The 25259-nt window shown below is 47.4% G+C and overlaps 1 protein-coding gene across 1 annotated transcript in view; it reads right to left on the reverse strand.

Moving 5' to 3' along the window:
- KIF9 (kinesin family member 9) overlaps nucleotides 1-25259 on the reverse strand; it is an 818529-nt gene that overhangs the window by 554848 nt on the left and 238422 nt on the right. The window contains exons 11-12 of the mRNA XM_086941121.1: nucleotides 15330-15398; nucleotides 13101-13205 (exon numbers count right to left, since the gene is read on the reverse strand). Coding sequence (XP_086797247.1) covers nucleotides 13101-13205; nucleotides 15330-15398 — 174 coding nt within the window. The remainder of the gene's footprint in view (nucleotides 1-13100; nucleotides 13206-15329; nucleotides 15399-25259) is intronic.

Genomic DNA, 25259 nt, shown 5'->3' on the forward strand with positions numbered 1-25259 from the left:
AAAGCAGCTCCTATATAGAGCACGCTCAACACCAGTGACACTCTAGATCTGCTCACCTCAAATGTCTGCTTTTCTATTAAAGTCTTTAAGCATAGGATTAGCACTGTGCAATCCACGCTGAGAAAGAAAAAGGGACAAAGTCTTTTGGCATTTCTACAGCAAATTCTTTAAGCATAGGACTAGCACAGTGCTGTCCATGCCGAGCTGTAAAATGACAAAAGCCATTACCACTCCAGGCACAGTATTACAGCTTTGAATTGGTAAAATACCAACCAAGCCAACCTGAAATGAGTAAAAGCAACCCCTGACACAGTGTTTCGCTCTACTTAGAGCTCTTCAGAGAGGTATAGCTTTGTCCAGACACAAGGGAGCACCAAGTACAAGTCAAAACAATACCCTTTCAGGCATAGAGTGAAGCATAAATTATGCAGAAAAGAAGCAGAGAACTCTGGGAAATTCTCAAGTTATGGTGGAACGCAACTCCTATATAGAGGAAGATCCTTCTCCTACTTCGCTGTGAAGACCTGGAACTCCCTGCCTCTACCATTCAGGCAATCACTGTCACTGCCTCAATTCAGGAACGCCCTCAAGACCTGGCTCTTCGACTGAACCACAGATCTCCCCTACAGTGCCTTGCGACCCTAACGGGTGAGTAGTCGCGCTGTACAAGAACTTGATTAATTGATTGAAAGCACACTCATTACACAGAGACAGTGGAGCTGGAGGTTAAGCATTCACACACGTACACATAGTCTAGGACGTATAGAAAGGCAAGGAGACCAAGCTGAACCCTGGCCACCCTGTCACAGCATGACAGGCACTTTCAGGCAAATATTAGCTTGCAGAAAGAGGATGGTGCCATGCTTTACTGCTCTAACTCAATACTGACAAACTAGCTCACTACTACTCTAGCCTATACATGTAACGCATTTCCAGATCGCAACACAACTTCACCTAATATTTTGAATGCATAGCCCTTGTTGTAAATTGACAGCAATGGGTTAGCATTTAGCTGAAGCCATCTTGTATTTAGAAGTTATCTTATCCGCTTTGTGAAAGCCATTTTGTGTTTCTGGCAGCCATTTTGTTTGCCATGTGCTTGCCATGTGCTCTGTACTCCCTCAGTGTTAACTGCTCTTGTAGTCTGCCTAGAGACAAACTATACTTAGCATCTTCCACTTTCGCACATGCCCAGAAGGGCCTTGCTAGTAGAATGCACCTGCTTCTCTAGTATAACTGTCAGGCTATTTTTGCTGCTGTATGGAGAAGTAACTCTCCTCCCACTTTGTTGAGCATGCAGATCTTGCATGCCCATCTTAGTCATTTTGAATATTTACATGAGCCAGGACTACCCCTTGGTTTTATGCTGAGTATGTAACCCTAAGCATATATAAAGCCTCTGTTTTATGTACTCGTCAGACTGCCTCATTCAGTTGCTAAGGCTTCTGTGTGACGTAGTCTCACTCATTTAAGGGTTAATAAAAATGCTCTTTTATATTTCAGCTTCTGTGCCAATTTCTTCTTTGTTGGTTTAAAAGGACTAAGTATCAGTGAGACCCCTGAGAAGGATTTTTGATTTCTACACCCTGGCCTGGGTGAGGGGCTTCAAAGGCGATTCCTGGAGGAGCCTCTCGTGCTTAATTAAATCCCGGCTGTGATAGTAGGCTCTCTAATGGAAAAGCACCCGGGGGGCACACCCAGATTCCTAAAGACAATTGTCCCTAATAAATATAGGTGCAATAATCCTTTCTTAAGAACTATTTAACCGGTTGCTTCTTCTGTTACCTGACCTGGTACTCATGCAGGATTTATACTAGGTAGGTCTACTGAACTTAAACTGCACGTGCTATTTGCTCTTTTCCGCCAGCTGGGCCCCAAGCATGAGCCTGCAGCTGTATTTCTTGAAGCTGTTAAAGCATTTGACTCCATCAAATGGCAATTTGTGTTTGCAGTCTCGCGGAGCATGGGTATTCTAAGAAACATATTTAGCTGGGTGCAACTTCTATACGTGTCTCCCACCTCGCGGATATGAATGTGCAGTCTCCTTATGAACCATTCCCTATAAGCCTATAAGCCGGGGTACCAGACATGAATGTCTATAGTACCCAATACACTATGCTCTTGAAACAGAACCATTGGCATGCACGAATCGCCAACTACACAGGAGGGAGGACTATCATTCTCTCCACATAATTTGTTCTCTCTATAGGAGACAACATTGCATTGTACTATTCTGACCCAGTGCAGAACCTGACCCCAGCTATATGCGGGTTCTCTCTATTCTGTGCGATTTTGGACATTGCCATTAACTGGAATAAATCCACCATTTTTCCACTCACAAAGACTACGCAACCTTGGACACTAGAATTTCGGCTGTCCTGGACCACACACTTCCTCAAGTATCTTGGGGTTAGCGTCAATTGTGATAAAGAAATAGTGATAAGGGACAATTATGGGACTACCATGAACCTTACTGAAGAGCATATTCGCCAGCTGGTACTGCTGCAGCTATCAATCATAGGGCGTACGGCACTTATCAAAATGATTAAATGGTTATGCTCCTGAAACTGCTATACTTCTACAATATTCCCATGCTGCTGACTCGATACTTTTTTCAGATACTGAAATTGCACCTGATTACACTGACATGGGTAGGCAGACAGCCTCGGGTATGTTGGGAAATGCTGACACTCCCATAGGAGAGGGGAGGTCTTGCAGTCCCCAATTATAACCTCTAATATTAGTGCACACAGGCACACTTTGCGTACATCTGGCATTGACCCCCCCAAATACATGGCAAATTGGACGACAGAGCACAACAATATAAACCCTACGCCGCTGGAAGCACTGCTAGGACGGACTTTGCAATGTAGTTGAACTAAGACAGACGCAGTCTCTAGCACACAGCGGGCAAGGGTAAAGATCCACAAGTGCCTTCACAGCCCTATTTCTTATTCCCTGTAGTTCCGTAGTTTAAGGATCTGAGGTTCGGTGGTTCCGAACCCGTTCAATAAAGGTCGTCAGAAATAGACGATTTTGGTGTCAGCGGACCGCAAATCACGAGTGTGGTGTGTACGACTGTTTTCGCATTAATCGATCAATGAGAACACTACGTATTCAGGGATTTCGTTTGAACCCTCAGGTTCCATTTTGTGTACGGCAGCCATTTTCTGTGGTTGCCCCCACATAGGCCGATGACTGCGGCCGAACGAGTCCTTGGGACACGTACACCTTAGCTGACTCCTGAATGACCTGGCCGAACTGACTCCCTTGCCCGAGGCTGACCTCGCTGAGCCAGTTCCTTGTTAAGCAGCTGGTCAGATAAAGATCAAAGAGCAGGACATTGCCGAATTTACAGTACACTGCACCCACCCTTCTATCTTGCTTCCAATCTGTTTCTGCTCCTTCCTTTACGAAATAATCACTGATTTGGGTTAAGGTTTTATGATGGGTTTGTCCGGCCTGATCGAACAGGAAAGTTGGAATTTGCTTGGTCATTTCTGGTGGGCTGGACAAAGGAAAATGGGATTGTCGTCATGCGCTACTTTTGAAATGTCACGTTGTCATTGGTCAGTTTGTGTGTAACCGATGCTACTTTGGAATGTGATTTTTGGCATAAAAGATCATGCTCCGCTCATAGAAATTGTGCAGTCTCTAGTGAACCACCCGTGTTGTGCTTCGTATATCTCTGTTCCTGGTTGCAGCCAATAAACTTTGGTCTTTGCCGTCATCGAGAAGTGTCCCGTGCCTCTGTTTGCCGAGGCTGGGGATTCTGAAGACTTCGAGCGTTTTCCCTGGCGCTGCTGGGTTCTAAAACCCGGTTCTTCAGTTTCCGATTTTGAGGGGTACTCAACAGGAATGTTCCCTCTCCATGCTCTTTTTTGCCTTTGTGATAGAGCTGTTGGCGGAGTTGGCCCAGGCAGGTCGCTCCCCCACGCTGCTGCACGGCTCTGCCTGCATTGTTTTTGCCTAATCTTGTATTTTTCCCCTGTGCCTAACTTGCTTTCTTGCCCAGACTTGTTTTTATTCCTCTGTGCCTGTACTTGTTGTCTTGCCCAGACTTGTCTTTATTCCTCTGTGCATGTACTTGCTTTCTTGCCCAGACTTATTTTTATTTCTCTGTGCCTGTACTTGCTTTCTTGCCCAGACTTGTTTTTATTCCTCTGTGTCTGTACGTGCTTTCTTGCCCAGACTTGTTTTTATTCCTCTGTGCCTTGCTTGTACGGTCGCTCTTGGGACGATTAGGTTCTCAACAGACGGTTGCCAATCTAGTGTAAGTGATTTAAAGATCTTTTTTCATTTAGGCGGCTACCGGACGCGGGACGCACATGCGATCCACGGCCAGCACTTTTAACTCCTGCCGCCTTTACTTCACTTTACTTAAATTAATGGTCTTGAGATGGAAGTTAACTTAATATAAACCAATGCACAAGTCGAGAGCCCAACTAATGGATACATACTGCTTTTATTTAACAACAACATAGCGTTTCATGACAAATACTCTGCCCGCTACGAGCATAATCACAGCATTCCGACTTTCTATATTCAGTGGGAACATCTCTGGCTGATTGAGAAATAGCGTTTTTTGATCGTTGACAAAACAAAATTCCTATGATTTCAGGGATAGGAGTATAAAAAAAGAGGATCCCGATCAGTAAAAAACCTTTCAAAAAAACCTTTATAAAATCATATACAGTTAAAAATCTAATGCTCCATTTTACGATTTCATTTTGTAAATCTAGCATACTACTGTTTTCTGACCCCACAGGGTCTACAGGCCCCTCCACCCAGGTGGACCATTGGGCATATTACCGCTAATACCTAAGTACGTTTACCCACTGTCAAAACCCATACTGGGACAATGTTTTATGTTACATGTGATGTTTGTCTCTTTGTAAGTGTGCATCCACGACGAGTGTGCTCAAAGTGTACATATAAGTGTATATATATATATTTTACTTTAAATCCTCTGAACAGGAACACAATGCACAGAAGTAGATGGAGGACCACCCACCGTTTGTTCAGTTTTTTTCGTTCCTTTTCTAGGGGCACCCTACTAAGCACCCAATGTAAGGTTTCACTTTATAGACACAGTCCATGAGGATCAACCAATGTATTGGAAATTGGCCTGCCCTTCTGGACAGGCACCATGTACTAATTTTACTATTTATTTTTTTCTAATATACAGATACTACAGATTCAACTCTAACTGTATGTATACCTGATAGATACACACATTAGGTGTGTCTATCCATTTATTTGTCAACCTTATTCTAGGTTCACCACCAGAGTGGCGTACATGGGGCTGGTCCCCATGTTGCCCTGAAGAAAAGGTGTAGGGGACATCTTGAAACATGTCGACAAGATAGCTAGGTTTTTGACCACATTATTGTTCAGTTCAGTTTCGCTTTATTCGATTTTAGTTTTAAAAATCATAAAACATACATTTAAAAACACTCATAATTAAAAATTACATGCAAAAGTTACATACAAAAACACAGAATGACAAGAAGATAAAAGCATTTGTCTATGCTACATGAATAAGTTCCTTTGTAGAATTCAAGATTTTCCGTACCCCTGGCCAACGTGCATGGTTGCAGGGTAATTGAATGCAGAAAAGCCAGGGCCACCGAATGCACGGGTATTTCTGCCCTTCGGGTGAGCTGACTCTGTCCTTTGTTTTGGGCGAGGGGTATATACCATGCTTGGGTAAAAGTCACATAAGTCCCAGACGGATATAGGGCCAACATCTTCAGGGGGGTACAAAGTTCGCAGATAGGGGACAACTGAACTGCTTCTAAATTTTATTAAAACAAGGTCACCGTCAATATCTTTTTTTAAAGGGCCTAGCCAACCCACCCTCCTAACAGAAATAATGGTACCGTCCAAACCTAGGGGCAGGGGCCTGTTTTTAGTTAACCAGTGTATGGTTTTGTTAAGTAGGTCTTGTTCCCTTTCAATTTTTCCACGTTTGAGTGTAGGGACTCCTGCAAGAACACACACAAAGGGTACAGCCTCCGGGGGTAGCTGAATGTGTGTAGGATTTTTGAGCTCTGCTATTGTGGCAGTAAATTGCAAGGGGCCGGATTTGGGGTTCACTGTAGGGAATTTAGGGAGTGGAAGGATAGGAACTGGGAGGTGAGTTTGATTGATACTGCTTGCGCCAGGTGGGTTGGGACAAGTTGTTGTTACAGATTTTTCAGTTTGACTTTGGTTGGACTTAATACATTTCTCTATTCCCAACAGCCTGTCCTCTAGGGTGGAAATTTTAACCAACAGTGGAGAAATGAGTGAGCTAACCATTTGTTCAATCTGGGACAAAAAGTTCGAATTAAAAGATGATAACAATTGATATATTTTTTCTTCCAGTTTTGAAGAGGAGTTAGTTGCAATGAGTGGGGAGCTTTTTTGTTGTTTTCGTTTGTTCCCTGAGGGCTTAACCCCATCCCACTTCCTTTTACTAGATGAGGACTGGGGAGAAACTACGTTTGGTATGATGACATTTTTGGGTTGATAAAGATGTACCAGGGGGCTGGCGATAGGGGTTACGATTGGGGTTAACATACTTGTTCTTTTGGCGGGCCAGGGGAGGGAGTTATGGAATCATTTCTGGAATCCACTGTGGCATAACTTGTTTTACAAATGAAATTTAACTCGTCCAGCAGCGAGAGTTGTTGCGCTATACCATTTGATGGGTCGGGCGATTGGTTAGTGGATGTGCCAGTCTTAGCAGGATCAATTGCAAGGGCGATGGGCGGAGATGGGCTGCGAGGAACTTGTGACCCTAAATACAGGCCTCTCTGGCTAATAAATATGTTGGTCTCTCCCCTGTGGGTCATTGTGGGATGTGCAATGTTAGGCTAGGGCAAGACAGAAAATTAGTTCTGGGGGTATTAGGAGATGTTCAACTTAGTCCAGTGGGTATTCCCTTGCCATAATGTCAGGAAGATCATAACGTAAATACCTTGGCAGAATGGTAGGGTCAAGGGGGATGGCACCGTCCCGTCCTCTTCAGGCCTCTGAGGGCCACAGAGGGCCCGCCTTTGCCCGGGCTTAGCCCGCGCACGTCCCGCGAGGCGGGCGGGGCAGCTGACTGTTATGGGCGAGCAGGCTGGAAGTGGGTGGTGGCAATCAGATTCCCCGGTGTCCAGGGAGCGCTGGTAGTTGTAGTTTCCAATATATCCTTCCCCGCTCTGCGGCCGCATGAAAGGAGCTGCGGCGGCGGGGGAAGGAGAAAAGTGCAGGCGGGTGTCCTTTCTCCCAAATGACGACGTTTCCCCACATTATTGATCTAATTCCTATATCTAACCCCTTTTTAATATATCAGCTAGAGGCAAGAATATACGTGTTGGCTTACTATCTAGGTATTTTAACTCACCAAAATCACCACGCCACCATACACCCCACCACACATAGTTTCACCAAAAAGTGCTCCTACGTATCCTTCGCAAGTCGCAGCACGCCCCAAGCAGTAGATGCTTGGGAAGCCCCAATGATGAAGCATGTCACCTAAGGGCAATCTCTGGTGAGTGAGGGGACTAAAGAAAATATTTTTCTTTTCCAAGACAGGTATACCCAATTTGGAAAAACCTGCTATTACTTTTCTGACAGGCTTGTTTCTCACAATCCATTGACTACAGGTTATAGTGTTATACTTTAGGATTCAAGAGGCCAAACCTAGCCTTAGCCTCTCTCTCCCTCTTTTTGATTACTAACTTGCTTTCTTGCACAGACTTGTTTTTATTCCTCTGTGCCTGTGCTTGTTGTCTTGGCCAGACTTGTCTTTATTCCTCTGTGCCTGTACTTGCTTTCTTGCCCAGATTTATTTTTATTTCTCTGTGCCTGTACTGGCTTTCTTGTCCAGACTTGTTTTTATTCCTCTATGCCTGTACTTGCTTTCTTGCCCAGACTTGTTTTTATTCCTCTGTGCCTGTACTTGCTTTCTTGCCCAGACTTGTTTTTATTCCTCTGTGCCTGTACTTGTTTTCTTGCCTAAACTTATTTTTCCTTCCTGTGCCTAATTCTCCCACGCCCCCGCCCGTTTTTCCCGCCACTGCATCCCTGTGGCCTGCCCCCCTGAAATCCCATTCGCCGCCCTGCTCCTGCCTCCCTGTTGCTCCTCCCTCCCACATCCCCTAATTTGGAGGCCGCGCAGCGGCCACGCCGCTGGCGCAACAAAGGTGCGCAATCAGGCAAGCCTGTCTGCGCCCGTCCGTGCCTGGACCACGCCCAGCGCCAGGACACCTGGAACCCGCGAACGCCACGATTCCCGATACCGCTACAATGCCAGAACCCTCCACGCACTCAACACCGGATGATCTCACACCTGCTTCCTGGCTGCCCCGAAGCGCACCCAGGGAGCTTTCACCTGTCGGAACTGCAGCTTCACAAGCATCTGACCCACCAGTAAAGAACCTAACCATCTCAGATGCATCCTTCTCTACACCCGCTCTGCCCGCAAACACGCCGTTGAACTCTGGGACATACTCGACTCAACCTCCCCAGACGTCGCCTTCCTGACGGAGACCTGGCTGAACCCCGCCTCGGCACCCGATATAGCCATAGCCGTCCCGGAAGGCTACAAGATCACCCTCAGGGACCGCACCAATGGAGCAGGAGGAGGAATCGCCATCGTCCATAGGAACACTCTCAGAGTCTCAACCAACGCCGACGACACCCTCAGCACCGCCGAACACCTGCACTTCCAGATCCACACCGACCCCAACATCACCCTCCGAGTAACCCTCATCTACAGACCCCCCGGACCCCGATCACAGTTCAGCAGCTCCATCGCCGACTTCGTCAGCACACACGCCCTCGCCTCTACAGACTACATCCTCCTCTAGGACCTGAACTTCCACGGAGAGAACAACACCAACTCCACCACCCTGATCGACAACCTAGCCAACCTTGGACTCAGACAACTCGTCACAACACCCACCCACTCTGCCGATCACACGCTTAACCCCATCTTCTCCGCAAGCCCCCATGTCTCCTTCAACCACACCACCAAACTCCACTGCACGACAATCGCTGCATCCACTTCACCTTCAAGAAACCAACCACGCACCACCGCACCCAACAGATGCCTCGCCGCTGCTGGAGCAAAGTCACTGAAGACCAGCTAACCACCACCCTCGCCCAGAGCCAACCCCACCGACCCCGACACCGCCGCCCGCAACCTCAGACAGTGAATCAACGACTGCGCCAACACCCTCGCCCCGATCAAGAAACCCTCCAACAGTCACAACAACAAGAAAGCCAGCTGGTTCACTGTAGACCTCCGGGCCTCCAAGCAAACCTGCCGAAAGCTGGAGAAGACCTGGCTTCGTGACCGAACACCGAACAGCCACGTAGCCCACAAGAACGCCACCCGCAGATACCATCACCTCATCAGATCCGCCAAAAGGGCCTCCTTCAAAGACTGCCTAGACAACAATGCGCACAACAGCAAAGAGCTCTTTAACATCGTGAAGGAACTCTCCAACCCCAGCTCCAACACTAAAGACATCCCCCCCTCGCAAGACCTGTGCAACTCGCCTTGCTTACATAAAAGAAAGAGCTGATGGGGGTCCCAGAGTTTAGCCTGCCGGAGTCTAAACTAGTGCCTGGGTCACAAGGCTAGGTCTTTGTTATACCGCACACTGGTTCTTAATGCCCTAGACCACTTACTCCCCACAAAGTGTACATGGGAATTAGAGGTGGGAGAGATGGATTATGATTTTTATTTTACAGAGCGCGAACTAGACCCGAATCGGGTATCAGAGCGTTTTACATAGCGCCAGTTGCATTACAAGAGAACACATTCATTTTATTGTTAGGCACGGGGAGATTAAGTGATTTGCCCAGAATCACAGGATGTTCAGCATCATTGTTGAGACTCGAACCCAGGTCCCCAGATTCGAGGTCGACCGCCCTAGCCATTAGGCCAACTCCTCTCCCCAATGAATAGCAGGAAGCAAACATGGCCTTCAAAATGCTTGTGATCTAGTCAAATCGTAGGCTTGTTCAATTTTCATAGGAATTACTTTTGCCCTGACAGGCTCTGCAGGATGGATCACACTAGTTATGCCAAATGCATGAGGTGTTGATGATGCGCCAGGCAACTTTTATCATGAGGTTTGGGAGTGCCCATTTATTCAGGGATGCTGGAGATCGACCCATGATGCACTGGCTGCTATTCTGGACATCCTGCCTGACCCAAACTCCAAGGTGGTGCTTCTGGGCATTATGGAAGGCTGGCCAGAGGCTAGAGCACAGAAAACCTTGGCGAGAGTGGGGCTCAGGGTGGCAGAGAGGGACATCACCAGATCCTGCCGCTGTGCCAGCCCATCCCCAATTGAAAACTGGCACAGTGGCATGGATAACTCTGTGATAACTGAGAAATTGGTGTGAGTGTATATAGAGAGGATTCACCGGAAAGCACCAGGGGATGTAAGGCCTGTGACTATCTATGCAAAATATGAAGCTAATGGTTTGATGGCCCCTCTCATTGCCCGAGTACATGCACATTCTGATATCTGTACATGGCTATGAGACAGGACATACTCTGAGATTGTTGTATGTCTATTTTGCAATGCCAAAAATAACAAAAACAGATATTTTAAACAATAATGCAGAAGTCACTATTGATTTATCGATCTTATATAGCTGGGTGAACAAGCTGCATCCCGGTTCCACCCAACTCCCCCAACCAGCCTTCCTTAATCAGTTTCTAGGTCCACCCTCCCCCGACCCATATTAAAGAAACCTGCTTTGGTGTTCATCAGATAATTTATTGGTGTTTTCTTTACCACTATATATATATAAACACACACTAGCAACTTCAACAGGAGCAAAGGCAGAGTAGACTCCATGAGGTTGAGGGAGGCAAGAACATAGGGAGACTAGTTGTCTGTCAGTCATAAAGTGACCTTGAATATCGACGTAGTTATGCCTCTATATAAAATGTAACAATGCTGCAAGAGCAAACACAGAACTTGTGACTTCAGACAGGGTTTTAGGTGGCAGGAAAACATGCACAATCAGTGCCTATACAAGTGTGTGCACACACAAACCTCTGGATATAAAGTGTTGCTGTAATGTTAGAGCACAAGTATAGGTGGGGAATACAGTCTATGAGATTATAGGAGATACGAAAATATGAAAACTAGGTGGGTCTGGTGACTCCTATGTTTGACTCTAAAATATTTAGTTTTGTACCTGTATATATATATATCATCAAGCACAAAGACACGTAAGAAACATACTAAACAGTAGCAGATTTAATTTACAGGACAAAGGGACAAGTGGAGACTAAGTTGGGTCTTGGAGGCTACAACAGGCAAGGAGTTGGTGAGTCTAACTGGGTCTGCCCGGCCTCTCTATGACTTGAATATCTACATAACAAGGTCTCATTGTAGAATTTAGTCACAGTGCAAGAGCAAGGACCTACTTGGGATGTGTGCACAGTGTTGAAGACATGAAGGAAATTGACAGAATGGGGGGTCTTGTGGACAGATAGGCACGCACACACATGCACGCGTGTGCATTCAATCACACACACCCATGTGTAATTTTGAGATCATGACATGGACAGATTTGGAACTAATGAGAGTTTATGAGGATTGTGAAGGAAGGTAGGTAGATGCGCAGATGTGGTGAGCCTGGTGGTCCTCATGTAACATCAATATCTATTAATTCCTCTGTGTGATACAATAGTCGCAGAAACACAGCGAAAAAACGAAAAGACTTTGGGATTGCACACATGTAGGTAAAATGAACCTTACTACTCTCATTAAAGCAGTTAATTAAAACATTATGTGTAGCTTCAGCTGAGGACAACCTTTTACTACCTGAATACTTGTTACCATAGACACGAGTGCATGAGTTGCTCTCAATTGCCCATCCTTGGTGGTCCCACTAGTTTCTTATATAGCCTTATGCCAGCCCACCCTTATAAAAAAAAATTCTAGACACACAACTGCTTGATGGAAGAAGGTTGGATCGTGCCATAACTCCCTTTCTTCATCACCCAATCACTCAGTTTGTGGTGCCTCACACTCTAAAGCATGCAGGTTGGAGAGTGCACATAATTATTTGCCAGAATGAACTTGTTGAACAGTGTTTCAGGGCTGTGTGTGCTTGAATCACTCAGAGACCAGATGCAGTTTTACAAGCCGTGTTTAGGATGGCTTGTGGCCTGGACGTCAGGGGCAGCAGAGTAAGTACGCTTCTGTTGCACGTGCTTGCACACATGTACTAGAAACGACCAGACCACCAGACCTTTATCCTGGTACCAACTGACCAGGAACCCCTTACTGTCCTAAGCCCTTCTATGCTGCAGCTGGATGTAGAACCTCAGAGGGCAGAAGGTGGCAAACCTATGGGAACAGAACGGGCACTGCTGTGTGCACTAAGTTTTACATGCAGAGGAAAGCTACTATGCTGGAGTGGAGGAGAGGGCACCATTCACCACCATGAAGAGCAAAGACCACCTGCAAACGCGATCACCGACTCATGTAAATGTAAATGTGCGTGTCTTGTAAAGCGCACTGCTACCCGGAGGCGTCCTGGCGCCTCATGTTGCACGATGCATCACAAAGTGGCTTCCAATAGTAGAACAACCGAAGCATTACTCTCTGCCCACAATTGGTAATGGCAACTTTGTTGCCCATATCACGGTTTCCTGTTACTGAGTTACGCAACTGCAGCAGCGGCCGCCAGCCAGGCGTGGCTGGCGAGTGGCGATTACTGCGCGTTGAGCTGGTTACAGAGTTTCCATGCTGGCCCGACTGGCCCTGACTATGTTGCATTTTGGCAAGCCCGGCGAATAAAATAATCTACTCACCCTTTTAAAGCAAGCAGTACTTGATTTACGTTCGTTTTAGTATCTGTGAGTTTGTGTCTTTTACGAAACCCCGTTTTACCATGCTGTAGCCCTGGGCTGGGATTTGAATAAAGCTCGTGTTAAACTGTCAGCCCAGTTGTGTGAGGTCATTGCCTGGGGCGCCTGCGGGGAGGGTGTGACGTAACATCCAATATTTGTAATATTCTGGAAAACGACGCCCAAATTTAAGAGAGGGTTCTAGCAAGGCAGTAATTCCGAGCAGGATACTCACGTCAATCTCGTCGAGGGACCCGTCCAGATAACGGTGCACCTGCGTCTTAATGTCTGCGATCTGGGACTCGTTTAACTGCTCGTAACTCACAAGGGTGCGGTTCACCTGGGGTGGGGAAGCATAAAACAAACCGCATTACCAAAGAATAAGAGGATATTTACTAAGAGGGACTGCAGAGAGGGGCAGAGAGACAGAAGAAGACAGAAGGAAACAGGGAGGCGGAGAGTGACACAAAGATCAAAAGATGGCGAAATGGGAGAGAGAAAAAGTGAGAAGGAATACAAGTAAGAATTTAGATTAGAGAGGAGAACAAGGCAGAGATGAATGGAGAGACTGATTAAAATCACTACAAGGGGAGAAAACAAGGAGACTGTGACAGAGCAGTACCAACAGGGAAAGTAGAAAAAAAATTGCAAGAGGAAGAATAAGGTTGGAGGAAAAAGCGAGTGAAGGAGAATGGAAAAGAGCTAGATAGATAGAGAAGAGAATAAGAAAGACAGAAGTGTATATGAAAGAAGATGAGTGGAGCGTGCAAGAATAAGAGATTGATCTCATAAAGAAATATCATGTTCAACGTACAAGTAACCCCCTATATAGGGACAGTTCTGACATAGGACATACCCACGTTTAAATGCAAATCCTCTGTGTGGAAGTTACTCAGGGTCATGAAACAACCTGGAAAATCTGTGTTAAAGCAGAGAATTCCTATTTAAATAAGGGGGATATCGAGCGGTGAAAGTGCCTTTGTGATTGCATATTCAATTTCACTTATGTTTACAAGAGATTTCTCTGTTTAGGTCACAGCCTACCCGACGAAGCAAGCTGTGTCGTATAAGAAAGACATCTTGGGGAGTTCAAGTAGTCAACCTGGGAATGCATTGCTTGCCATTGGCTTTGTGGTTTGTAACTCACGTTTTCTTGCTTTTCCAATTGCTGGCTTAGGCTCTCCTGGTTCCCTCCCATTCCAAACCCTTATTTAGCAGTATCCTTCAGAGCGCTGCCTATCTGAAAACAGGTCTGGTAAATCATGTTCTTATCTCATCACATTTACTGTGCATTCAAAGACTGAGGTCAAATGTCAGTGTATGTCTTTGAGGGAGTGCGGTGCTTAATATGCTTTTGGTAAACTTCAAAGTGAGAGCATTTACTGGCGGAATGCAGATTGCTCTCCCCATTTTGCTGGGGTGTTACAAACACTGCATGCGCAAGAGCTGCAGGGCTGTTCTGCCAGGGTGCATCCACTTTGACATTACCCCGTGCCCCAACCACTACGCCTGACCACTTTAGGGACTGTTGTGGCATTGTATCACCTGCCTGCCTGAAAACACTCGAGCTGCTGAAGTTTGATGACATTTCCTGGGCAGAGCAGGAACTGTTGTGGTACCGTGAGCCCCCACCTTACCTCCACCTGAACACTGTATTCCCCTACGGCTGCAGGAACGTCTACAGCATCCAGTGACCCAATTTGTTTGGATAATGTATGTCACAATGCTGCAGGAACTGCTGTAGCATCCATGTATTCAGCGGGAATGTAGCTAATATTGTTAACCTCCACCTGCCACAGGCTTTATGAACTGCAAGAAGCTGCAACAGGAGCTGGCTTGAGCTGACTGGAGCCCGGGGAAAGTTCATCACACGCTCCTCCTTCACTGTTCCCTTCAAGAGCAAGGAGCCAGCAGAGAGTAAAACCTCTCTCCCCTCCCCAGACCTGCACATTCATAAACAGCTGGATGAGAAGGAATTATTTCTAAAGCATGGCCAGCAGAGTCATGGACAACAAGAAGAAACAAGCATTGGCCAAGGCAGTAGGTCCCACCTACGCGAGAGCTTTTGGCTTTGTCTATGTTTTTTAGCCATATTGTACAACAGCGCTGGCTTCAGTGCAGCATGACTGAAAGTAAAAAAATAGATGCGCTATGACGCGGTCAGTGCTGGCTGTGTTATAGAGTTTTTCTTTGGTACACCCAGCCATGTTACAATATGGCTAAGAAACACTGGCAAAGCCAATAGATCGCACTTAAGGGAAACCTATTGGCTTTGTCAATACTTCTTTATAGTATGGGACCTGGAGACACGATGGGTGTATCACACCATATAGAGTAAATGAAGGATCCCAAAAGCTCCAGGTCTCTGCTCTAGAACATGATCCACGATCCACAGCTGTTCCAACTGATTACAAAATAATTGTGATTGTAAATAAAATAATATAAAAGCTATTACTTTACTTACTATAATATCATGTTTGGCCAGTTCCTGCTTCAGGAGAGCTATTTCTTTCTCCAGAATTTTGACTGTTCGCTGTAAAGAAAATACAAAGATTGTTAATAGTTTGGATCAGTTACTTTTTCTAAGTGAAAGTGCGAATATAGTAGATATTTGGATTAGTGTGTACACTTTATACTGACATCTAGGAATACTTTGGAATACGTGACATATTAACACAAGCATATATACTTTCATCTTGATAAATCAGTCCTTACCACTAAGAGAACCTAAAACAGGGAATCTGTAATATTTCTGAGCTGCATGTTCTGAGTCAGTTTCTTCAGTTTTTCCTAATTTAACAGGACCTTTTCTAATGTGACTCCAGGCACTACTGTGAACTGAAATCTATCTCATGGCAGGGATTTTTAAGTGATTCTGCTCATATTTTGCAACTTAATTGTGATTTAATAGTCTGTAAGTATGATTACCATGCAGTGAATTTTTTTCTGAGGATTGCACCTGCCATAACTTTAGTCAAACACCAGACACCTCCAATAAGTAGGTTGCTGATGTACAAATTGACCAATACAAAAAAATTGATGGATGGAATGCTTGAATTAATCTCAGCCACTTGTTCAATTCAAGCCGCATCCCAGTCTACCAATTTTGTTCCCATTATGCCACCTCAGATTATACCCAGCCATATGCAAATCAACTTTGGCCCTGCTCTAGTAGGAACAGTCCAACCTGAACTGCCGAGTCAGGTCCAATATAAACCGGAACACAAGCAACCTAGGACCGATTTTGGCCTATACTGTCTAGAGTGGCATTGTGGATGAAAAACGATGGGGTGAACTGCAACCGTGAGCAATTGCCAGTGGTTAGACTCTTTGCAAGCATTCTTCATGTCACTCTTTGTGTGTATGATGTGCAAGTTGAACCAGTATATACTAGGAAGTGTGTACGCCAATTCCCCCAAACCCATTTCCTGCAACGCCTACTAGCATTTCAGCTATAGATAACACAGGTTTTACTTATGAAGCATACTTTATAATTTAGTCTTTGTGCCACCAGGAATTCATAAATCTTAATAAACAAAAAGGCATACTCAACTTACATATTTTCTTAGGCACACCATGGTTCACAATCCTTAGATTAACTGGATTTTTGGGTAATTGCCATTTTCATTACACCAAGTGTAAATGAGTTACAATTTACCTGTTACTTAAACGACTAGAAAACCAACACATCCTCACCACTTGAATAGACAGAATGCATAGATGTATTTCGGACAAAAGAGTGGATCAATTACTACCTGCTAGGGTCTACAATTACACATTACACTTGGTGCCAATGCAAACATTTCACATGATCATATTGATAATTCAAAATATGTAGAAGAAAACATGATAAAGGCTTTTTTTATAAAACTCCACCTATGCACTGGGGTTCCAATCTCCATTTCCCTGAACATTCATGACAAAATGGGACCATGCAATGACTACAGAGAACTGAGCATTATTACAATAAATACCCACAACCTTTTTCTTTTGATATCTATGCTTTGGATCAACTCCAGTTTGCAAAGGTCTTCACCAAAGTGCAGTTACAGGTTGGATTGTATCTACAATGTACCCTGAAGGGGATGAGTGGAAGAACACATACAACACCATAGGCCGTATTACAGAGAGTGGTCCGGGGGACAACAGGAGTTTGCACCAGCTTTGCACCCCCCCCCCCCCCCCCCCCCCAGGGCACTTTGGTATTACAGAAGGAGCCGCAGATGCATGTGCAGCCCCTTCTGTAATACCGATGGCGCAGGTGAACATAAAGCGCCGATTCTATCTGCAGAGGGCATAACCTCATTTGCATGGGGGGATGTATGACGTTACAACGCATACTTTTACTCCGCATACCATTACAACGCGGTATTTACAACGCATACCGTTACAACGCATAGCGCTTTGGGGTGCTGGATAGTGGTAAGTATAATTTACTATTCTAACTCCAGTCCCCGTGGACCCTAGGGAAGGTGTTGGATAGTAAATTAAACTTACCTCTTATCCTAGAGCGCCCCCCAGCACAATGCGTTGTAATGGTATGCGTTGTAATGCCTGCGTTGTAGTGGTAGTGCGTTGTAAAAATTGCGTTGTAACAGGTGTATACCGCATGGGGGAGTGCGCCATGCAAATGAGGGAATCCTTTTGCCTCTGCGCTGGCGCCATATAACAGACACGGGTGCATAGGCAAATAAGCTGTCAGGGTGTACACCTAAAAGTCACTGACTGCACCAGCTTGGAAAGGGATCTCTAATCCCCTTTAAAAGTGCAGGCAGGTTCCACCTGCATTGTGAAAACATGGAGTGGCTTCAAAGCAGCGCTCCGTTTTTCACAGAAATGAGCTGCCCTTGGGGTAGCGCGAGTTTGCAGCTGCCCTGGGGGCAGCACATTCCATGTAATAGGGTGCACTGTCCCTGTTTGTGCCTGGCACACCTGTTTTAATTAAGGTGCACCGGGCGCAAACAGGGAAAGTATGCCCTTTACATAATAGGGACCCAGGCACGAACACAATGCATATATGGTGATGCTGTTCAGTATCTGAATTTTGCCTGCAGTATTTCAATACTTGATGAATTATATGTTTCAAATATTTTTTTTTGTAAAAGATATTTTATTAAGGGAACAGAAAAACAAAAACAATAGAAAGAAAAGGGGGGATGAAGACACATGAATTGCAAATCAGAGATGTACCCACGCAGGGGTCAATACAAAGATGCCAGGCAGCAGGAAACATTTATGAAGGGCTGAGCAGTGTCAACACTCAGGGCAGGGCGCAATAGTGCAAAAAAGAAAAAGTCCCAAAAATGCAGCTCGGGAGAGTGTCAAGCCCCCTGAGAAGTCCGGAGGGGAAAGCCTGCATGGCATCGGGCAAGTCAATGCAGTCCAGAGGTTAGGTCGACCAGGTCCGTGCACGCCTCCCCGCAGTGCGGCCTCAAGAAAATCAGCATAATGTGCAATATCATAAAAGCAAATCGTCCACACCCCCTAACAGAAAAGAAAATCAAACCCAAAAAAAAAAAAAGGAAAAAAAAGGACCGCCCCTCCCCAGAGAGTCCAACCTCCCCAGTGCGCCCACCCCCCCCCCGATGGTGGCGGGCAGACAACAACCATTCACACAGGCACGGATCACACTTGAAACAGATGTAAGGCACGTATAGTGGGCGGGCATACCGCGGACGGCAACCCACGAGAAAGAAAGCGGACCAGTGGGCCCCATCTGAAAGCAAAATTCTTAAAGTTGTTCCTAAAGATATCTGCCATCCGTTCTACACTCAGCAGCCTCCAAAGTCTAGCGAACCAAAGGGAAAGAGCCGGGGCCTCCTTCTTTTTCCATGAGGCAGCCAGAGTGAGCTTGGCCGCTCCCAGGCAGAGCCAAAGGATGTGCTTGTCGGCCCTGGTCTGGTGCTCCAGAAGCGGGTCCCGAAGGCCAAGGAGCACAAGGCCAATGGAATCTGGAACCGGGTAGCCCAGGATCTCCCTAATATGAGACAGTATCTCCTCCCAGTAGGGGCGTATGATGGGGCAGTCCCACCAGATATGGCGGAAGTCCCCCAAAAGTCCACAGCCCCGCCAACATCTGTCAGAAGCTGAAGGAAAAATCCTTTTCAATCGGGTCGGATATAGATACCAATCTAACATGGTTTTCATATGTGCTTCCCTAAGATCGATCGAATGATTAAATGTGTGTAGATCGCGCCAAAGATGCGACCATTCTGCATCGGAGATGTCTCTCCCCAGGTGCCCTTCCCACAACCCCATGTATCTAGGGCGAGGTGAAACAGCCGTGGTTAACAGCAAATCGTAGAGAAAGGAAATCACCCCCTTCATGGAGGACGTGCGAGTAATGTAGGACTCAAAAGCTGTGGGAGGCCTCGTCGCGGCATCCCTCACCTCAGGAGACAGTGCCCAATGCAGCAGCTGGGCATGTCGGTAGCGTTCAGTAGGTGGCACTCCATAATCGCGCATGCAGTTGTGGAAGGTGAGCGGCTCATAGCCATGAAACAAGTGTGTAAGTGCATGGCAACCTCCCGCCTTCCATCTATCAAAGGGCCCCTCAACTAGCGCCGGCGGGAATGCAGGATTAAAGTGAATAGGTGTGAAGGGGGAAGGAAAGGAAAGGAAGTCCACCGCTCGTCATGAGAGACCGAGTCCCAGACCTTCAGGGTGGTGCTAGTAGGGGTGCTAATGTATGCGTTGCGAGGCCGATCCCCTTTCGCCTTCCAAACCAGGTCCCAAATAGAGCGCCCCGCCACACTCCTGTCCATGTGCAACCAATGCTTCTCCGACTCCATTTGAGTCCATTCAGCCAACACCCGGAGTTGTGCCGCTTTATAGTAAAGGAGCATGTCCGGCAGGCCAGCCCCACCCTTCCTCTGAGGTCGGCGAAGCGTAAGAAAGGAAAGTCTGGCTCGGCCCCCCTGCCAGACGTAACGCAGAATCATAGTTTTCAGTCGCCGAAAGAAACCTCCGTCCAAGGGAATGGGGAGGGCTTGGAACAAGTACAGAAGCTTGGGGAGCAGCGTCATCTTGACGGCATTTACACGCCCAAGCCAAGAAATAAACATAGGCTTCCAGCGAGTCAGCTCAGCCTGTATCTGAGACAGCAGAGGAGGGAAGTTAGCTGCATATAGGGTGGCGACGGAAGAGGTCAGCTGGACCCCAAGATATTGAATGGAGGAGCCCGCCCAGGCCAGGGGAGTGAGCGGTCGGATGCGCTCTACTTCAGAGGGCAGAAGCGTGAGATTAAGTATGTATGATTTGCCGGGGTTCACACGAAACCCCGCCACCGCTTCGAATTGGGACAGCACGTCCTGTATCCGTGGGAGGGAGGTCCCGGGGTCAGCTAGCGACAGGAGGACATCGTCAGCAAACAAAGAGATTTTATGCTGTTCCCCGGAAAAGGGGAGGCCCACAATATCCGGATCCTCACGAACCCTAATAGCAAGAGGCTCTATGCTAAGTGCGAAAAGTAAGGGGGATAGGGGGCAGCCCTGCCTCGTGCCTCGAGAATGAGCAAAAAATGGAGAGACATGGCCGTTCACCATGACCCTCGAGCGCGGGTCGTGATAGTTGGCCCGAAGCATAGTTATAAACGTGGGGGAAAAGCCAAATGCCTGTAGAGTGCTAAAGAGGAAGTTCCAGTCCACCCGGTCGAAAGCCTTTTCGGCATCAAGGCCGAGCAGAACAGCTGGGATCCGAAAGCGTTCGACCTTCTCAATCAGGTGAACTAGGCGTCTAGTATTATCGTGGGTCTGACGACCCTTTATAAAGCCCGATTGATCCGGATGAATGAGAGCGGGCATAAGGTCCTTAAGTCGAGCGGCAAAGATAGAAGAATACAACTTAGCATCAATATTCAGGAGGGCAATTGGTCGATAGGATTCACACCTGGAGGGGTCTTTCCCCGTCTTGGGAATTATCGAAATCATAGCCTCCGCCATAGAACCCGAGGTGTGGCCCTCATCTCTCATGGTGTTGAAGAGGAGCACCAAACGGTCCCCCAACTCGGACGAGAACGTCTGATAAAAGGAGGCTGTATAGCTGTCCGGGCCCGGTGCTTTATGCGGCTTGAGAGACCGAATGGCAGAGAGTACCTCCTCCCTAGTAATCGGGGCCTCGAGAAGGTCATTCCACTCCTTGGAGACCTGCGGTAGCGCTAGGTTCTCCAGATATGCTCGTTGAGCGGACGGCACCAAGCGATCCGCCGAGTACAGAGCAGCATAGAAGTCACCAAAGAGCGCTGCCTTATCCGCGTCCTTGTGTTCCACTACCCCGAAGGGGTTCCGAATACCACCCACATATTCTCTCTCACGTTTATCACGGAGCTGCCGTGCTAAGTGCTTCCCCACCTTGTTGCCCTGAGCGTAGGAGAGGCGCCGTAAGCGTAGTAGAGTATATTCTGCTCGGTTATTATAATGTGCCCTGAGCTTCCCTCGCACCGCCGCTAGAGGGCGAAGCGTCCTTCTAGAAGGATTCTGCTTATGTGCAGTTTCCAACGCGGTCAGTTCCGCCTCCAGCGCCTCCCTTTCTTCCCGCCGAAGCATATTCAGGGCGGAGTTCAGAGCAATGCATGTACCACGTGTCGACGCCTTGAAGGCGTCCCATTGGGTAAAGATCGAGGTGTCGCCAGTCGGATTCAGCTCAAAGAACTCCCTAATGGCCGCCCGAAGCTTCTTGCAGGATTCCTCATCTCGCGTGAGGGATGCCGGGAAATACCATTTGCGATGAGGGGACGAATCAGGGGCCCAGTTCAAGCATGTCGCCAAAAGGCTATGATCCGAAACTGAAAGTGGAAACATTTTGCTATCACGCAGGTCACCCTGTAAAGATTGATGCACAAAAATATGGTCGAGACGGGAGTATGTGTGGTGAACATGTGAATAGAACGTGTAGTCCCTAGTGCGGGGGTGGAGGGAGCGCCAGCTATCAATAAGGCCCAGACTTAACAAAGTATCACGCAGCTCCGGGGAAAAGAGACCCGTCTCAGTTCTCTGTTGATGCGAACAATCAAAATCTTTATCCCAAACCAAGTTGAAATCCCCCAGCACAATCAACGCTCCCTCCCCAAAGTCCCCAATCACATTCAAGAGAGTCTCAAGGAACCCATGCTGCCCCGTATTTGGAGCATAGACCACCACCCATGTGCAAAGTTTACCCATGAGCATCCCCTTCACCATCAACCACCTCCCTTCTTTGTCCCCCCGCACCCCCACAGGTTGAAACTGAAGGGCAGATCGGAACAAAAGTGCCACCCCACGGTGCTTAGTAGTAGCAGATGATTTATAAATCAGGGATACTGCCTGTGCTTGAGCCTGGATTCATCCTTACGAGCCAAATGAGTCTCCTGCAGGCCCACCACATCCAGTTGGTGATCTAGAATATATTTCCAAATCTTTTGACGCTTCTGAGGCGAGTTAAGGCCTTTAACGTTCCAAGAGCCTATCGTAACAGGCAGCATCGAGACCAACCTCCACACCCAGCGCTTCCATTAATGCAGCCCAACTCTAAAGACACACCGGACACACCACAGCCACACCAGGTCCCAATCCACCACCACCGGGGTCCATCCCCAACAAGCCCACCGGAGCCCTCAGGAGTCTCAAAAACAAACCATAGAAAAAGGAAACCGAAAAGTAGAAAAAGAACAATGAAAGTCAGACATGACCGTAAGGGTCGGGGGTAGAAGACCCAGGTAATGCCCCCCCCGATTCCAGGGCCGGGGTGACCCTCCATTGGAGAAAAGTCCCACAGAGTACCTGAGGTGGTAGAGCCCTCCGGCTCCCACTGGCCGCTGATGATGGGGCCTAAGCCGCCGAGGAGCTGTCCACTCGGCTCGATTCAGTCACCTGGGCCACCGAGGCCAAAGCATCTCCCCTTTCATTCTGGCTCGCTGACGGGGAAGGCCCCTCCGCTGTGCGCTGTCGGCCCGCTCTCTGCCAAGGCGGGGATCGGGAGCGGCGACGTCTTCTCTGTGAGGCAGTAGCGTCCGCCGAAGCAGATGTTTCCTCCATTCCCAGAAAGTCCCTGGCGGCCGCCACAGTCCGCACTTGCACCAGTCTATTTTGCCATCGGAAGATCAGCCGAAAGGGGTGACCCCAGGAGTAGGACACCCCGTGTTCCCTCAGGAAAGCCGTGACTGGGCGAAAGTCCCGTCGCTTCTGCAGGGTGGTGGCCGCCAGGTCCTGAAAAAGTTGGGGGCTGTGTCCGCGAAAAAGCAAATTGTTAGTGTGCCTCGCCTTCCGCAGGATCATCTCCTTCAGCTGAAAGTCATGGACACAAACCAAGATGTCGGGAGCGGCGAGCGCGCGCCACGCGGCAGGCCCACCCATTGTACCCTGTCCAGCTTCACTTCATCGCGATCGTCCTCCGCCAAGATGTGTAGAAAGAGAGCCTCCACATATTCCCGCAGATTTCCACCGTCTCCATCTGAGGGCACCGCTCTAATTCGAATGTTATTGCGACGGGACCTGTTTTCCAGATCCTCGCAGTGGGTCTGAAGATCCAGATTCTGCTCACGAAGCTGGAGCAGGTCCTGCTGTAGCTGATGGACATCCCCACTAAGGCCCAAGTCATGGTCCTCCAGGGTAGCTACACGCTCGCCAATGCCGTCTACATCACGACGGACTTCACGGAGGTCGGAGGCCAGTTGCGCTTTCAGTTCCGTGATATCCTCCTTGATGGAGGAAAAAAGCTCGATCAGGAAGGCCTTCGTGACCGGGCCGTCAGCGTCGTCTTTAGTCGGCGACTTGCTAGGGCCTGGGGGCAAACCAGACGCCCCCTTCCCGGGACCCTCCTTCCCCGGTTTATTCAGGCGATTCCTCGTCGACATGGTGCGACGTCCCAATGCCGAAGATAGGAGGCAAGATGGCACCACTTCTCCGATCGTCCGCCGATGACGCTGTCCAGCAAGGCCCCAGACAGGACGGCGCCTCCTTGCCACCTCTGTACGGCGATAATTGCCAGTTGGGCCACTGGAACCACAGGCGGGCTCGTCACAGCGCCAATGTAGGGGACACGTACAGAAGAGCTTCACTCGGTCGCCAGCCAAAGTCTCGAGTCCCCTCTCGCAAAGAGTCGAAGCCGCCCAGACAAAGCCCCGTAGGCCGCTCCGGAGCAAGTGCGTCAGCAAAGTAACACCTCGGCCAAGTCCGCTGTCCCGTGTCGTAGCTCGACGGGAGAAGGGACAAACCAATGCAGGGCGCCTCAGGAGACCAAGGAGAATCAAAGCCGGGGCTTAAATCGCCCTGATACCGCTAAACAAAGCTATGAAGGGCTCGGGGTGCCGGAGGAGCTCGCAGGCACGTCTTACTCCGTCGCCATCTTGGCCACGCCCCCGTTTCAAATATGTTTGATATACTTGTGCACATATGTTGTGGTGTACCCCTACACAATACTAGATTAGTTTCTTCCTTCAAAGAACAATTCACCATCTGAAAAAGTGATTAAGCATCTTAACCACCACTAACTCTATAAAAATCTAGAAAATACACTTTTTGGAGTTTTGATATGGATCACTAACACACATGCCATCCATCATTTTCCAAAACCATTATATAAACAAACAGAACTTGTTTAGTTTTTCCTCTTATTGTAGACAGTTTAAGATGTCATGTCCAGCTTGATAGTGACAAACTGACACGTATATTTCCACAGTGTTTTCTCCATGTCAACTTATAAGAGAGACCAAGAGCACAAGGTAACCATCCTTGTCTAGCAGGCAGAGAAAACACATAATATTGTAGGGAAACAGATAGTTAATCCATTGGCAAAAGAGGCCACGGTATTAATATGAGCTGGGGCTGAGCTCCCATAAAGGAAAAGCATTCTGATTATTAGTAGATAAACTGATTTCTGTGTGAAATGCCTGGTTCAACTTTAGTAATGTATCAAAAGCATCAACACCTTCCTCAAAGAAAAATGCATGCGATTCATGTGCAGTAATATCAAAACAGCACTATAGTTATGATAGTTAACATTTCCAAACCAATTGATTTAAAAAAGAAAGAAAATGAATGAGTACCATGACTCAAAAATGAAAACAAAATGGGATGTATGGATCTGGAGTTAATAAAAAGCAAACATCTTTTCTTAAGGATCAATATGAACTCACAAGTCAATGTTATTCAAATGGCTGGACTAGACTGGGACCTCGGCTTCTTATGTGACTGGCTAATGATGGAGCGCAGTGGGATACAACATATTAGTTGACCTTAGTCAAACGTTAGAGAAGATAGGGACTATGAACCATAGCAGCCAACTGGCAATGGAGAAGTTAGACAGGAATCAGTGTTTTTTTCCTGAAAGAAGTTCTACTTGGAACTAAAAATATATTTGGAGGTCTAAAATCTTTAGGGGAGCAAGCTGGAAGCTGTAGACAGATCAGGCTCCACCTGCT

This window comes from Lissotriton vulgaris, chromosome 10 (assembly GCF_964263255.1).
Source record: "Lissotriton vulgaris chromosome 10, aLisVul1.2, whole genome shotgun sequence".
In the NCBI taxonomy this organism is placed as follows: domain Eukaryota; kingdom Metazoa; phylum Chordata; class Amphibia; order Caudata; family Salamandridae; genus Lissotriton; species Lissotriton vulgaris.